The sequence below is a fragment of the Danio rerio genome, chromosome 4 (assembly GCF_049306965.1).
Source record: "Danio rerio strain Tuebingen ecotype United States chromosome 4, GRCz12tu, whole genome shotgun sequence".
NCBI classification, from domain to species: domain Eukaryota; kingdom Metazoa; phylum Chordata; class Actinopteri; order Cypriniformes; family Danionidae; genus Danio; species Danio rerio.
In genome coordinates, this window is record NC_133179.1 from 56,801,554 (window position 1) to 56,816,624 (window position 15,071).

Here is a 15,071-nt window from a genome sequence, read left to right on the forward strand (position 1 = left end):
ATAAAAATTCTGTGAACTCCCTCAGTGTAACATCTTGCATGCATAGAGGTGGTGTTACAGTACAATTAGAATATCGGACCTCAGAAAATATCAAAACTCTAAATTAAATCATAAATGATGAATGTGATCCGTTCTTACAATTAGAAATACAATCTAAATTTTAGGATCATTGAAATTGGAGTCAGATTGAATTCAGAGCTAAAAAAACTAATATATATAAATTCTAATAAATAATAAAATTCTTTTCAGAAGCACTAGAAAAGGCTTACATGCATTAAACCTTCGACCATGCTGTTAGTTTCGTCATTGGGCTAATAGATGGACTCCTACAGAACAGAATAATTTCACATAATTGTGCAGTAAATATTCTAGTCTACAAGACTGCTTACTTTAAAGTCTTGTTCAGGCACATTCAGGGTGCTTTCACACCTGCCTTATTTAGTTCGATTGAATCGCACTAGAGTTTGTTTTCCCTTTTGCTGCGGTTGGTTTGGGCATGTGAGAATCAGAGATGTATAAAGTACTAGAGACCCATACTTAAGTAAAAGTACAAGTGCTTTATCAAAAATTGACTTGAGTAGAAGTAGAAGTGCTCTTTAAGCACCATACTTAAGTGGAAGTACTAAAGTATTCAACATTTTTTGTACTTAAGTATTACAAGTAGTTTATTTCAAAATTTACTACTCAAGTACTGAAAGTAAAAGTACAAGTATTGTGTAATTTAGTTATTAAAGAAAGCAGTCAAAATACACTAATTGTTTTGTTTATTTTAAATATCTTTTTGGGGTACTTGATTAAGCAGAACGAAAAGAAACATGGCTTATGATACTGTTTTTCTCAGTAAATAGTTTCTATGGTACAAGAGCTCACATCGTCAGGCCCTTTAACCAGAAAATTCCTTCACTGATGAGATAATTCAGCATGTTCACTCACATACATTCTCTCTCTCACACACACACACACCTAAATGTACACTCTCTCCCCACTCTCACACATTCATACACTCTCACACACACAGTTCTCTCTCTATCTCTCTCTCACACACACATTTTTGTGAATTGTGGGGACATTACATAGGTTGCAATTGTTTTTACACTCTCTCTTACACACACACACACGCACACACACACACACACACACACACACACAGACGCACACACAGGTACAATCACACTGTTGTTTTCTCTTACACATTATTCACTCTCACTCACACACACACACAAAGACACACTCACACTTTGGGAGTTTTGAAGTTTGATTGCTTTAAAATAAAAAGCTTTAAACTAAACAAGCAAACTAAATCCTGCTTCACAAATTCACTTGATTTTGATTTTATTGTAAAAAAACAGGAAAATGTGTATATTACTGTTTTAAATGAAAATCTGAAATATTTTATGGCTTATGGCTATGATTTAGTAATAATTTTTATTTATTTTTATTATGTTTTTAATGAAATTGGTCTTACAGTTCATATTTTCTGTAGTATATTTATTAATTCTGGTACTTTTACCATAAACCAACATCTCAACCATTTGGTAGAGGCTGATATTTTAGAAATAATGTGATGTGTTGAATAAAAATGCACTGATTGTGTTAACTAGCGACATTAGGAGTTAAGAAATGCAATCAAAAACATTCTATTGCTTTTGTCTTGGTGTGACAGTTAAAGGGTTTTTGTAATAAAATTTTGTCCTTTAATACAGCAGTCAGATATACGAACTGTGCCCTTAATTTGACCTGCTCAAAGAAAACACTCTTCCTGGATGTATCAAACAAAACTCATGCACAGAAGACAGCACGAGCATTTACAGCTAATAAACTCATGTCAATATTATCCCGCCTGCTTTTTGAGCGCTGACAGCCGGGTCTTACACAGCTATGATTGGTTATTGTCCTCAACAGAAAGGGCTTTAGAAATATAAGCGCTGTTCACCCATGGCGGGAAGAATACGCGATTATCACAGGTAATAGACACAGTGGAGAAAACTTGGCACGCTCATGTCTGGATCCACAGCTTTAACAGCTAAGAACGTTACCTTACAAACTGGCCAGCGAGTCAAATGTCCAAAGTGAGAGAGCGAGAGATAGGCAGAGGTGAAGTTTTACAACATTTCTCCCTAACAGTAAACTAGCGGCTGGAGTGCTGTGCCGCCTCGCCCTCGCGCCTCCGTCCTCCTCCATAGTATTGCGACATCGCTCATAGGAGATAAATGACGTCATCACGTAATAACCAGGTATGACCTATTACTGAACTGATATCAATCATTTTGACACCCCTAGTAACGAGTAACGATGCAGCACATAAAAAATCTATCGGAGTAAAAGTATTAAACTCATGTAAAATATGTACTTAAGTAAAAGTGGAAGTAGGAGAAAAAAATAATACTCCAGTAAAGTACAGATACTGCCTTTTAGTACTTAAGTACAGTAGTGAAGTAGTTCTACTTCGTTACTATACATCTCTGGTGAGAATGCAGCAATCGTACTCGAGTGCGCACCAAAAGTGGACCAAATTAGCGTACCGAGACTTGCTTGAAAAGGTGGTCTCGGTACGCTTTCAAACGAACCCTGGAGCTGTTTGTTTGTAGTGAGAATATGATCCGTACTAAAACAGGTCCAGCCTAAAAAATTATTGCGACTTTTGGACTAATCCAGCTGCTGTAGGCCAATGCGCTGTGCATTATGGGATATATAGGAAAAATATTTGTTGACAGCGCTTTACCAACAGAGAGTGAGAGAGAGGGGAAAACATTACCTGATGGATCGTTGGTAATATTTCCGCAAGATGTCCATGTCGCAGTTTAGCTAAATTAATTCACGCCTCCTCCTGAAGTGAAGACAGATGCATTAAAACACTGTTTTCCAGCCACAGCCGCGCTTCATTCTAGAAATGTATAGTTTATCGAAAGCAGGCATACAATCAGCCAGCGCAGTTGTCCCTCCAGAGTAAAAAACACATTTTGTGTTCTGCCGGTTTTGTTTACCTGCGGGAGTTCATTGGAATTTTCCCTCACATAAATTCAAACCAATCAATAAGCAGTTTAGGAAATATGTTCAACAACATCTGGCCAATGAGAGATGTGGATTTTGTCAGATGACTGCATTTTGGTTTGTTTCAACTGGTTCGGACCAAAGCCAGCAGTGTGGAGTGAAAACGACCCAAAGACGGCAGAAAATACAACAATGTATCATTTATTACCCTTGATCCGGACTAAATGAAGCGAACTACAGATGTTAAAGCACCCTTAGTTTGGTTTTTGGTTCTTATATCTGCTTTTTTTCTCCAAAACCTACTAACCACTATTGGAGAATTATAGAGGAACTTTTATTATGTAATCACTATATAATCACTGTATAATCTGCAACTATTAAAATACACTGTTAAAACATATAGAAATACATTCAAGTGATGCAGAGCAAAACACGCAGAAGTAAACAGCGGTGAAGTAAGACCATTCAGACAGCATGTGCAACATGTATTGATGTATTGACCATGACAAAAACAACTTAAAAACAACTTTGCTCAACCTGCACGGCAATAGCATGCATAGGGAAAATAATTTAAAAAGTGTTTAAATATGACCTTTAAGATGTGCAAAAACAGAAAAACATACAGCCATCAATATAAAGGCTAGAATCCTATTGGAGTCTGGAAATAACGTGATGCTCATGCTTCACCACTGTTTCATGATGACTATAGGAAAAACCTGTATATAAACTGTGGGTTTTGGAACATTTGTAGGAGAGAGATCGATCGACCAACTCTGCTGTAACAATAAACTGCTTCAACTTGACAACTTTGAAGACCTCAGCCTCTTTTTTGAAACTTAGAAGATGTTTGTCAAGATCCAGCGCAACTTTCCACAACACCACACATAATATTTATTTCTAAAACACAAGCATGTACATCAATATTTCTCACATATTATTGTAGCTCAGTTTGTGCTGAACACAAATGAAATACATGTTGGCCAGTTCTGTGTAATAAGTAGCTGAAATAAGCACAGATGTCAGGGCATGTCTAAACATCTCAGGGACCCCAAAATCACCTCTAACCCCTGAGGGTTAACTACAGGTATAGTATGAACAGTGTGAAACACAATTACTGATAAACCATAATTCCTGTTATCTGGGGTTTAGTATCACCCAGGGTTAACATGTTCAAGCATGAAGAGCTCTAATATGAAACTGTCTGACTGTAGTTATTGTAGAGTGGAGAATCATTTACCTCAGTGTGTCCAGTTTACAGTGTTGACTCTTCAGTCCATCAGAGAGAAGCTTCACTCCTGAATCCTGCAGGTCATTGATACTCAGGTCCAGCTCTCTCAGCACACAGTTTGAGGATTGTAGAGCTGAAGACAAACTCTCACAGGACTTAACAGCGAGATTACACATGGCCAATCTGAGAAAGAGCACAGATTATTAAAAACCACACTGTTAATGTGATCTGTCTGATGTAACAAAACAAAAAATCAATCAATCAATCAATCAATCAATCAGGTGTTTAAACTCAGACCTCAGTGTCTCCAGTTTACAGTGTTGACTCTTCAGTCCATCAGAGAGCTTCTTCACCCCTGAATCCGGCAGATCATTGATACTCAGGTCCAGCTCTCTCAGCACACAGTTTGAGGATTGTAGAGCTGAAGACAAACTCTCACAAGAATCGGCAGTGAGTTTACATGTCATAAATCTAAGAAAGAGCACACATTATTAAAAACACACTGTTAATGTGATCTGTCTGATGTAACAAAAAAAAAAAAAAATCAATCGATCAATCAATCAATCAGATGCTTAAACTCAGACCTCAGTGTCTCCAGTTTACAGTGTTGACTCTTCAGTCCATCAGAGAGCTTCTTCACTCCTGAATCCTGCAGGTCATTGTTACTCAAGTCCAGCTCTCTCAGCACACAGTTTGAGGATTGTAGAGCTGAAGACAAACTCTCACAGCACTCAACAGTGAGATTACAGAACTGTAGCCTGTGTAGAGGACAAACACAATATGTTTGTGTTAATCTGGTGTGTTTAATAGTCTGAAGCACATCTGACTGTAGTGACTGGTTTAATTTCACTAGTTAGTGAGCACATCTGCTGATTTTAGCTTTAAATAGCATTTAAGTCTATACAAATGGCTTCCTTCAGATGTTCCAATAGCCCAACTCTTTATTAAACACCTAACACTGCAAAACAGGAATGTGCTTTAATTGTTTTATTTATTATTATTTAACAAACAAACTAATGACAATAATCTTCTGTAGCATCTTTAAAGTTGCATCTCAAAGCACTTTTCAGAATAAAATGAAACAGATGCATATGTGACAGAAATATAGAAGATATATAAATATATTCATTGTTGTTTGCAGTTTTTGTTTCTAAAGATTCCTCCATGTCAGTGATTAGGACTGTCTGCCCTGTAATCTTGCTTGCAGCTCCTCAGCCTTATCCAGCCATGTCCACCATTTCAGTTGTCTCTAGTACAGCAGTCTCAATCTTCTCCAGTTCATCAGACACAGTTTCTAGCGCTAACAGTATGTTTCAGCGAGGACATAAACAAGGATGTCAACAACGGGAAATGCTGTTTGGCACTGCTAACAATTTAGCTAAAAATTCAGTGCAAATTCAGTGCAAAAAATGCAGTGTCTCTCTATGCGGACACTTTCCCTGCATTCCACATCTCAGATAACTAACACTCTAAAGATATGAGAATGTTTCATATGACTCACACACGCTTATTCTGAATATATGTAACAGACACTTGTCAGATGATATTTTAGAGAGCAGGCGTGAGCTTCAGCTGTGTCCTCTATGTCATTTTCTGTCTGATTCAGGCTCACACTGATACGACTAACAGCTACTCTGACTGATAGGATTTACACAGCGCAAAAGTGCGTGCTTGTAGAGCCGTGACACTTTTCCTGGTGACGTGAAGCCGATCTGCAAATCACAGCACAATACATTAGCTGACCAATCAAAGCCTCTTGAGGACGGGCCTTTCAGAGGAACTAGGACATATGACATTTGTCTTTATGTTAGCGGAGTAGCTGTATATAGTCAAAGTCAGATATATGAAAAATGAGCTGATTTTCTACAAGTGAAGCATGAGCACACATCGCATTGCATTCTATCAACACAACCAAGCCTTAAAAATACACTCTAGACCCCCCTTTAAGGACATCCAGGCAGTCTAGAGGTGTTTGAAACCTCCAGAAAGGTGGGCTTGCATCATCATCATGGAGGGTTTCACCAGCTCCACTATAGCTCTGTGCTCCTGCTGTTTATCCTAATCAACTCAACTCAATTTATTTCTAGAGCACTTTCAACCAACCACAATGGCTACCAAAGTGCTGTACGTAAAACACAGAATACAAGCAAACATACAAGAAACCAAATACATCAACTCACAACACACGAGTAAAAGCTGAAGAAAATAAGTATTTCAGTGATCTCTGAAAACACTCAAGAGTTGGAGAAGTTCTTAAGGAGAGTGAAAGATCGGGCCAGAGTCTTGAAGCTGCTACTGAAAAAGCTCGATCACCTCCACATATCAATCGTGAACTTGCAAATAGAGTTGACCCTTAGTGTGAAGAGATCTCACGGGTTGGTGTATATTAATCAGCTCAGAAATATACTCAGGGGCCATGGAGGGATTTACAAACATACAGCAGTACTTTGTACTGAATTCTAAACTGTATTGGCAGCCAGTGTAGAGAAACCAGTACAGGTGTAATGTGCCTTTTCTGTGCCTGTTAAAAGCCTGGAAGCTGAGTTCTTCAATCTCTCATATCAGCCAAACAATTTAACAAAGTCTGAAGGGAGGATTGATCCTCAGATATTTTGGAGAAGTAGATTTGAGAGTCATCAGCATATAGATGGTAATTTATGCCATGCTTTTCAAAAAAATTCTCAATGGAAATAAGTAAAGGGAAAACAAAACTGGACCCAATATCGAGCCCTGCAGTACCCCACACATTAACTGAATGACAGAAGAACAAGAGTTGCCCAAACTGACTGATGTACAGTAGTTCTTTACTTCAGATATGAAGAGAACCAGTCCAAGGCTAAACCCTGGATATTAGTGTGTTCTCTAATATGATTAATGAGGATGTCATGATCCACTGTATCAAAAGCAGCAGTGAGATCCAATAATAAAAGAAGAACAGGGCTACCTGAACTAAGCTCCAGCAAGACATAATTTGAAACCCACAATAGAGCGGACTCTGTGATATGACCAGCTCTAAACTGACTGAAATTCATCAACAACATTATTAAACATGAAATCATTCAGCTGTACAGACACAATCCTCTCTAAAACCTTTGAGATAAAAGCCCTGATCCACAGGATCTGCCCTGGTTTACCATCCATTAGTCCCTGCCTTGGCTTTATCCTCCTCTCGGTCCACCTGCCTGTCAGTTTCCCCCTCACCATCTGTCCTGTACTCTGTCATGGTTTCATTAACCTGCCTCTCCCCCATCACCCTTGTCCACTGTAACACCTCCAGCTGCTGAACTCACTCTTGTTTTGTGTTTTCCTCTGAGGATCATCTGGAATCTTTTCCCAGAAGGGAGCTGTGTCATGGTCCTGCTAGTCTTGTCCTTGTAATGTTGTGTTATCCTTGTGTTCTCTGTGGTCACCCCAGTTTTCCCCAAGTTACTTGCCCAGTTACTCTTCACCCCCATGTTAACTCACTAGTCTCTGTGTGATTAAGCTCCTCTGTTTCAGTCATTATATGTTGATCATAGTTTGCTGTATGTGTGTGTGTTTCTCTTGCTTGTGTTTTCTGCTCTTCAGCTCTGGCGTTTTCTTTGTGTATGGATTCTATTTAACATTAGAACTGCACCTAGATCCAGCTCTTGCATTTGTTTTGCCTGCCTGCATGATTAGAGGAAGATATAATAAAGAAGAGGGTTGCATGGCGGTTCATTGGTAAGCACTTTCGCCTAACAACAAGAAGGTCGCTGGTTTGAGTCCCAGCTCCAGTTTCCCCCACAGTGTGAAGACATATGGTATAGGTGAATTGGGTGAACAAAACTGACCATAGTGTATGAGTGTGTGTCTGAGTCATTGTTACCTTATAATTATCAGCATAGATATGAGTCAAAATAGACAGAATGGAGAAAACATCAGTGTGATCATTCCACTCCAGTCCAGAAAGGACTTTAAAGGTGCTGTATCATTTTATAACTGACTTGTGTGCAATTTAGACGATAACAGCCATATCACCCTGCAGCCCAAGACAGGTTACTCCCTGAAGCTAAGCAAGGCTGAGCCTGGCCAGTGCCTGGCTGTGAGACCACATGGGAAAACGAGGTTGCTGTTAGAAGTGGTGTCAGTGAGGCCAGCAGGGGGCGCACATCCTGTGGTCTGCATGAGTCCTAATGTCCTAGTGAAAGTGAAGGTGACACTAAACTGTCAGTGGGCGCCGTCTTTCGGATGAGACATTAAACCGTAGTCCTGACTCTGTGTGGTCTTTAAAAATCCCATGGCACTTCTCATAAAGAGCAGGGGTGTAGCCCCGGTGTCCTGGCGAAAGTCCCTCAATCGGCCCTTACGATCATGGCCTCCCAATCATCTCCATATCTTTTTATGACAGCTAAACACCATTAGCTATTGACCTACATGGTAGGAAAAACAACTGGTGTGTAAGTCAATGGTTACAGGTTTCAGCTTTTATCAAATTATCTTCTTTTATGTTCAACAGGAGAAAACAAAGAAAACAAAGTGAGTAAGAACTAGTAAATTCACTTTTTGGGTAAACTATCACTTACACAACCACTGCCAAAACATGAATCTGAATGTTATTTAAAAAAACACTAAAACATTACATAATGAACAATTATTAATGTATTTTGCAGTTTAGTTGATATCAATATTGTTCATGTTCAATAACATGATGTCATGTCATTTCTTATTTTCATCCGCTTACCCATAGCCGAGTCGCAGGGGCAGCAGTCTTAGGAGAAAACCCCAGACTTCCCTCTCCCCAAACACTTGCACCAGCTCCTCCGGGTGGATCCTGAGGCGTTCCCAGGCCAGCCGAGAGACATAGTCCCTCCAGCATGTCCTGGGTCTTCGCCGAGGCTTCCTCCCGGTGGGACAGATGCCCGAGCCAACTCAGCTGACTTCTGCTGTTCAGTGTTTGAACTCTCAGCAGTGAAAAGTAAACCACACTGAACTGAACTAAACTGAACATCAACACAAAACTGAACTGACACTGTTTACTATGATCTTCTATGTGAAGCTGCTTTGATGCAATCTACATTGTTAAAGTGCTATAGAAATAAAGATGAATTGAATTGTCGATGTGGAGGAGCAGTGGCTCTACTCTGAGCTCCTCCCATATGGCAGAGCTCCAGACCCTGTCTATAAGGGTGCACCCTGCAACCCTGCGAAGCAAACTCATTTTGGCTGCTTGATTCCAAAATCTTGTCCTTTCGGTCATGACCTAAATCTCATGACCATTAACATAATAAACTGTATTATTTAAATTCAGGAAATGTCTACTTCTTAGATGAAGAAAAAAAGGACATTGACTTACAGAGCTCTTTTGGAGGATTTGATGACTGCTGATAGTCTGATGAGACACTCGTCTGATCTCTGGAATTTCTGAAGCTCAAACTCCTCCAGCTCCTCCGCTGAGGTCAACAACACAAAGACCAGAGCAGACCACTGGGCAGGTGAAAGGCGAGCAGATGACAGACTTCCACTACTGAGGTGAGACTGAATTTCTTTCAGCAGAGTTTGGTCATTCAGTTCATTCAGACAGTAGAACAGATTGATGGATCTCTCTGGAGACAGATTCCCTTCAAGTTTCTGCTTGATGTAGGCAATTATTTCCACTTTGCTCTGGTCTCTGTCATCCTGCTGTGTCAACAGGCCTCGTAACAGTTGTCGATTGGACTGGAGTGACAGACCGAGAAGGAAGCGAAGGTAAAGGTCCAGATGTCCATTCTCACTTTCCAGAGCCTTGTCCACTGCAGTCTTCAGGAAATCAATCATGGACTCATCTCTGCTTTTTTCTGCTTGTGTCTTGTCATTGTCTAGAATCAGATGTTGATAAAGGGCTGCAATGAATTCCTGAATGCTCAAGTGAAGAAAGCAGTACATGGTACCAAGAATGATTCCCGTCTCCTCCTTAAAGATCTGGGTACACATGCCTGAGTACACCGATGCCTTATAGACGTCAATGCCACAGTCTTTCAGATCGCTCTCATAGAAGATCACATTGTTTCTTTCCAGCTGCTGAAAGGCCAGTTTCCCCAGTGAAAGGATGAGGTTTGGATCCCAGGAGACATCTGCTGTGTTTTCTCCATCAAACTTTCTTCTGCTCTGCTGGATCTGAAAGCGGAGAAAGTGTGTGTACATCTGTGTCAGAGTCTTGGGAGATTCCTGCAGTGTTTCAGCATGAGCCTTGTGTTTCAGTTTCAGTATGTTCTGGAGAACAGTGGCTGAAATCCAGCAGAAGACTGGGATGTGGCACATAATAAAGAGACTCTTTGACTGTTTAATGTGATCAATGATTTCTCTGGCCTGATTCTGATCTGTGAGTCTCTTTGTGAAGTACTCCTCCTTTTGGGCATCATTGAATCCTCGTATCTCTGTCAGCCGGTCGATACAGTCAGCAGGAATCTTACTGGCAGCTGCTGGTCTGCTGGTGATCCAGATGAGAGCAGAAGGAAGCAGATTTCCCTTGATGAGGTTCGTCAGGAGAACATCCAGAGAGACTGCTGAAGATACATCACGACACGTCTCATTACCAGCAAAGTTCAGAGGAAGACGACATTCATCCAATCCATCAAGGATGAACAGGACTTTGAATCGTGTGCTTCTTGTAAGGTTCAGTCCTTTAGTCTCTGGGAAAAACTGAGTTATGAGGTCTTTTAAACTTTGTCTTTCTTTCTCCTTTAAGTTCATCTCTCTGAATGGAAGAGGAAATATGAAGCTGATGTCTTGATTTTCTTTCCCTTCAGCCCAATCCAGAACAAACTTTTGCACAGAGACTGATTTCCCGATGCCAGCAACTCCTTTTGTCAGGACAGTTCTGATCCGCTCATCTTGTTCAGCTGCTTCAAACAAATGTTTGCATTCAACCTGTATCTCTAGAGACTGATGACGTCTGGAAGCAGCTTCAATCTGTCTGATCTCATGTTCAGTGTTGACCTGTTCACTCGCACCCTGAGTGATATAGAGATCTGTGTAGATCTTATTCAGAAGTGTGGAGTCTCCTTGCTGAGCAATTCCTTCAAACACACTTTGATATTTCTTCTTCAGGCTACATTTAAGCTGATTAATGAAGAACAGCCCATCTAAACAGGAGCAAAGAAACAGAGAGATTTAGTCTTGAATTATTTGTAAGTGACAGTCTGACAGATTCTTGACAGAGGTCTTACCCTGGAGAGTATCAGCAGCTTGATCTTGCTTCATCTCTCTCAGGAAGAAGAGTGTGAGATCAAGAGCTGCTTCTGTGATAATGCTTCTGTTCTCATTAAACTTCTTTATAAACTCTTGTCTGTTTGTGTCTTGTAAGATTTTCTTAAAGTTTTCCAATTGATTCTTCAGAAATCTGATCATTTTGCTCTCAAGATTCTATGATTGAAGAAAAGAGAAGATCAATATTTAAATAAAACATTCATTAACATACAGTTGTACATCAACAAACTACTCAATAAAGACAAAAAAAGACATTATAATATGAGTCTGTTGAACGCTTGATTCTGATTGGCTGATAAACTTTGTAAGGTGTTGTTATTTTCAGATAAACACACAGCTAAAGCAGATTTAGCAGGTTTTGAGCACATGACAGTTCCATATCTCTACACTGAATGACTCCAGTAACTTCACAGTCAAAAATCACATCAAAACACAACAGAAAGCTTTAAATTTGTAAGAAACTAGTTTTACATACAGGAGAAGTCTGAGGACAAAACCTGACAAATATCTGGAATACAACATGGTGGCTTTAGCTGTGGGAACATCAGCATCCCAGCAAACATTTCAATAATATTTCAATAATTACGATTAGATTTAAAATAAGTCTAATAGATGTTTAACAACAGCCCAAAACTAGACTTGTCATCAGATATGCAGCAGTGTGAATCTGTCTAATCTGTGTATTTAATGACTAGTCTAGTTCTGGACTATAGTTAGATGTTTATTAAATTTTTAGGTTTATCAGCTTAAATTTACCTGTTTTGGTCTGGCTATCATTGTTTAGACATCTATTGAAAATTGCAGAATAATCCACTCTGGTCTGTTGAATTATTACAAAATAATACACATTAAATGTGTAACGGCAACTTGACGTGCATCACAGGTGTGAACTATTTTTGAATAATTCAATGAACTGCAGTCAATTATTCCTCATTTGACAATTACTTTTTAATTCCTAAAATCTTTAATTACATGAAAAATGACAGTTAAAAAGAAATGTGTTGCAGAAGCAGGATCTTTTTCAGTGACCATTTTGTGTGTTATATTTACAATTTAAATATGAATCAAAATGAGTTTTACCCACCTGGAAGATCCACTGGAGATTGTCTGTGAAGCTCTTGTGTCTCCTGTGAGTCTCGTCTCCTGAATCTGCTGACTCATATTCAACACTGTTAACAGATAAAACTACTGTAATTATACATTTAGAGGCAAACAGATACAGATATATCTTACAAACACTGAAATTAATGAATATTCTGTATAGTGCTGCTCATAATAAGGAGACAGTCGAGACCGTGGATGGAGTGGTCCGATCAGATCACTACGGTGTCTTGATTAAATTTTTTCCAATGCTTCATTTAGATATATTTACACAACAGTTGGGTTATAAACATCTTCAAAACACAAATCACAGAAATAATATTTGAAAAGGCATGACAGTGAGTAAAAGATGACATGAACCATCTATTTTTAATACTGACACTGAATAAGAAACTAAATCTGCCACTCTGTGTCTGTAAATGAGTCACCAAAGTCATAAGGTGTGTTCGACATGAAGCTCAGCTGCAGCCGGTGATCAACGAGATTAGCCGAGCGCAGGCGGGGCGGAGTTGAAAACGGAGCCGTCAAGACGGACAGCTGGACACTTCGGGACTCAAAGTTGCTGCAGTCATGATGACCGATCACATGGGGCGTCATCATAGTTTTTTGTTATTTTTATTTATAACAACAAAACATTTACAATTAAAACTGAATACAGTCTCTACAAACTGTAGTTCCTTTTTAAACAATAAGAGAGAATTATGAATAAAATATATAACAAATGCATGAGAGAAATAAGAGGAAATGAGAGGTTAATATAAACATAAAAACGAACAGGTCTATTAAATACAAAGCAATAAGCATAAATTCTAGGAGTTAAACATCAACCTTTAGGCTTATACTTCTTGTTTGAATATGCTAAAAAAGGGTTTACATATGTGTACATTTATAGATATAAAAATTTCCAATGTAAAAAGCAAAACAAGGTGTTTTGATTAGGTCTTAATAAATGACTTAATAAATGAAAAAGATTGTGTTGAAAAGAACAAAAGGTAAAATAAGTGAGCTATGTAGAAGTTTCCCAGAAAGAGCAGGTAGCCTTTAAACTGCTAGACAGGAAATAAAATATATATTTATATTATAATAATAAAACAATTTTATAATTATTTAATAAAATAGTTCTTTACTTTAATTTGTTAAGATAGCTTTAGGGTGGCAGGATCAATGATGATGATTTTCTTATTTCAAGTCTGTAAGACTTATTTAGGTTATTCACTAAAATATACAATAAATTATATCATTTAAATCGTTCATGAATGCAGTAAATAGTCTGTATAAAAAAGTTAAAAATAAACCTGTGCAAACAAGCTAACCTTTATAACCAGATTATTTAACAAAAGATGATTACTGCAGTAAAATATTTGTAGTCTTTTAATAAGCAAGATGTGTACAGGATAGAGAGGGTACACCGATGCCTTCAGACTTCATGCAGCGCTGCGCAGATCGATCGAAATCTGTCTTAAAGCGGTGCATTCTGGTTAGAAATCTTGTCCGGATTGATGCTGCGCCGACGCCACGTGACTGTCACATGTGGCATCAAAGTACCGCGACAGCGCTCCGAGATCAGACGGCAAACTCAGACGATGCAGCTTCTGAAGAGCGACTGCAGGAGCTTTGATGACGACACCGATATTACACGATTGGCCAAGTTCACCACATGACAACAAACACGTGTATTTCGGGTTTATAATTGGACAAATTCCGATTCAAAAGTTTCAAAACAAACAATTCACTTTTCACACCCTCTCTATCCTGTACACATCATGCTTATTAAAAGACTACAAATATTTTACTGCAGTATCATCTTTTGTTAAATAATCTGGTTATAAAGGTTAGCTTGTTTGCACAGGTTTATTTTTTTAACTTTTTTATACAGACTATTCACAGCATTCATCTCCATGAACGATTTAAATGATATATTTTAGTGTATATTTTAGTGAATAACCTAAATATGAACTCAAATAAGTCTTACAGACTTGAAATAAGAAAATCATCATCATTGATCCTGCCCCCCTAAAGCTCTCTTAACAAATTAAAGTAAAGAACTACTAAAGCTCTCTTAACAAATTAAAGTAAAGAACTAATTTATTAAATAATTATAAATTGGTTTTATTATTATAATATAAATATATATTTTATTTCCTGTCTAGCAGTTTAAAGGCTACCTGCTCTTTCTGGGAAACTTCTACATAGCTCACTTATTTTACCTTTTGTTCTTTTCAACACAATCTTTTTGGATTAAAATGTTTTTTTGAAAATGCATTCATTATCCAAAATAATGTCATTTATTAAGACCTAATCAAAACACCTTGTTTTGCTTTTTACATGGGAAATTTTTATATCTATAAATGTACATAAATGTAAACCCTTTTTTAGCAGATTCAAACAAGTATAAGCCTAAAGATTGATGTTTAACTCCTAGAATTTATGCTTATTGCTTTGTATTTAATAGACCTCTTCGTTTTTCAGTTTATATTAACCTCTCATTTCCTCTTATTTCTGTCATGCATTTGTTATATATTTTATTCATAATTCTCTCTTATTG

At 38.2% G+C, this 15,071-nt stretch overlaps 2 protein-coding genes across 4 annotated transcripts in view; one reads left to right on the top strand and one right to left on the bottom strand.

Annotated features, from left to right (window-relative positions):
• The window catches only part of LOC137491103 (uncharacterized), a 1,183,352-nt gene that overhangs the window by 635,107 nt on the left and 533,174 nt on the right, over positions 1-15,071 (top strand). The window lies entirely within an intron of this gene.
• The window catches only part of si:dkey-82i20.1, a 62,273-nt gene that overhangs the window by 9,097 nt on the left and 38,105 nt on the right, over positions 1-15,071 (bottom strand). For both annotated transcript variants that reach the window (XM_073948136.1, XM_073948137.1), the window contains 6 exons: positions 12,510-12,594; positions 11,386-11,581; positions 9,534-11,301; positions 4,804-4,977; positions 4,517-4,690; positions 4,229-4,402 (listed from right to left, as the gene is read on the bottom strand). In XM_073948136.1, coding sequence (XP_073804237.1) covers positions 4,229-4,402; positions 4,517-4,690; positions 4,804-4,977; positions 9,534-11,301; positions 11,386-11,581; positions 12,510-12,594 — 2,571 coding nt within the window. The remainder of the gene's footprint in view (positions 1-4,228; positions 4,403-4,516; positions 4,691-4,803; positions 4,978-9,533; positions 11,302-11,385; positions 11,582-12,509; positions 12,595-15,071) is intronic.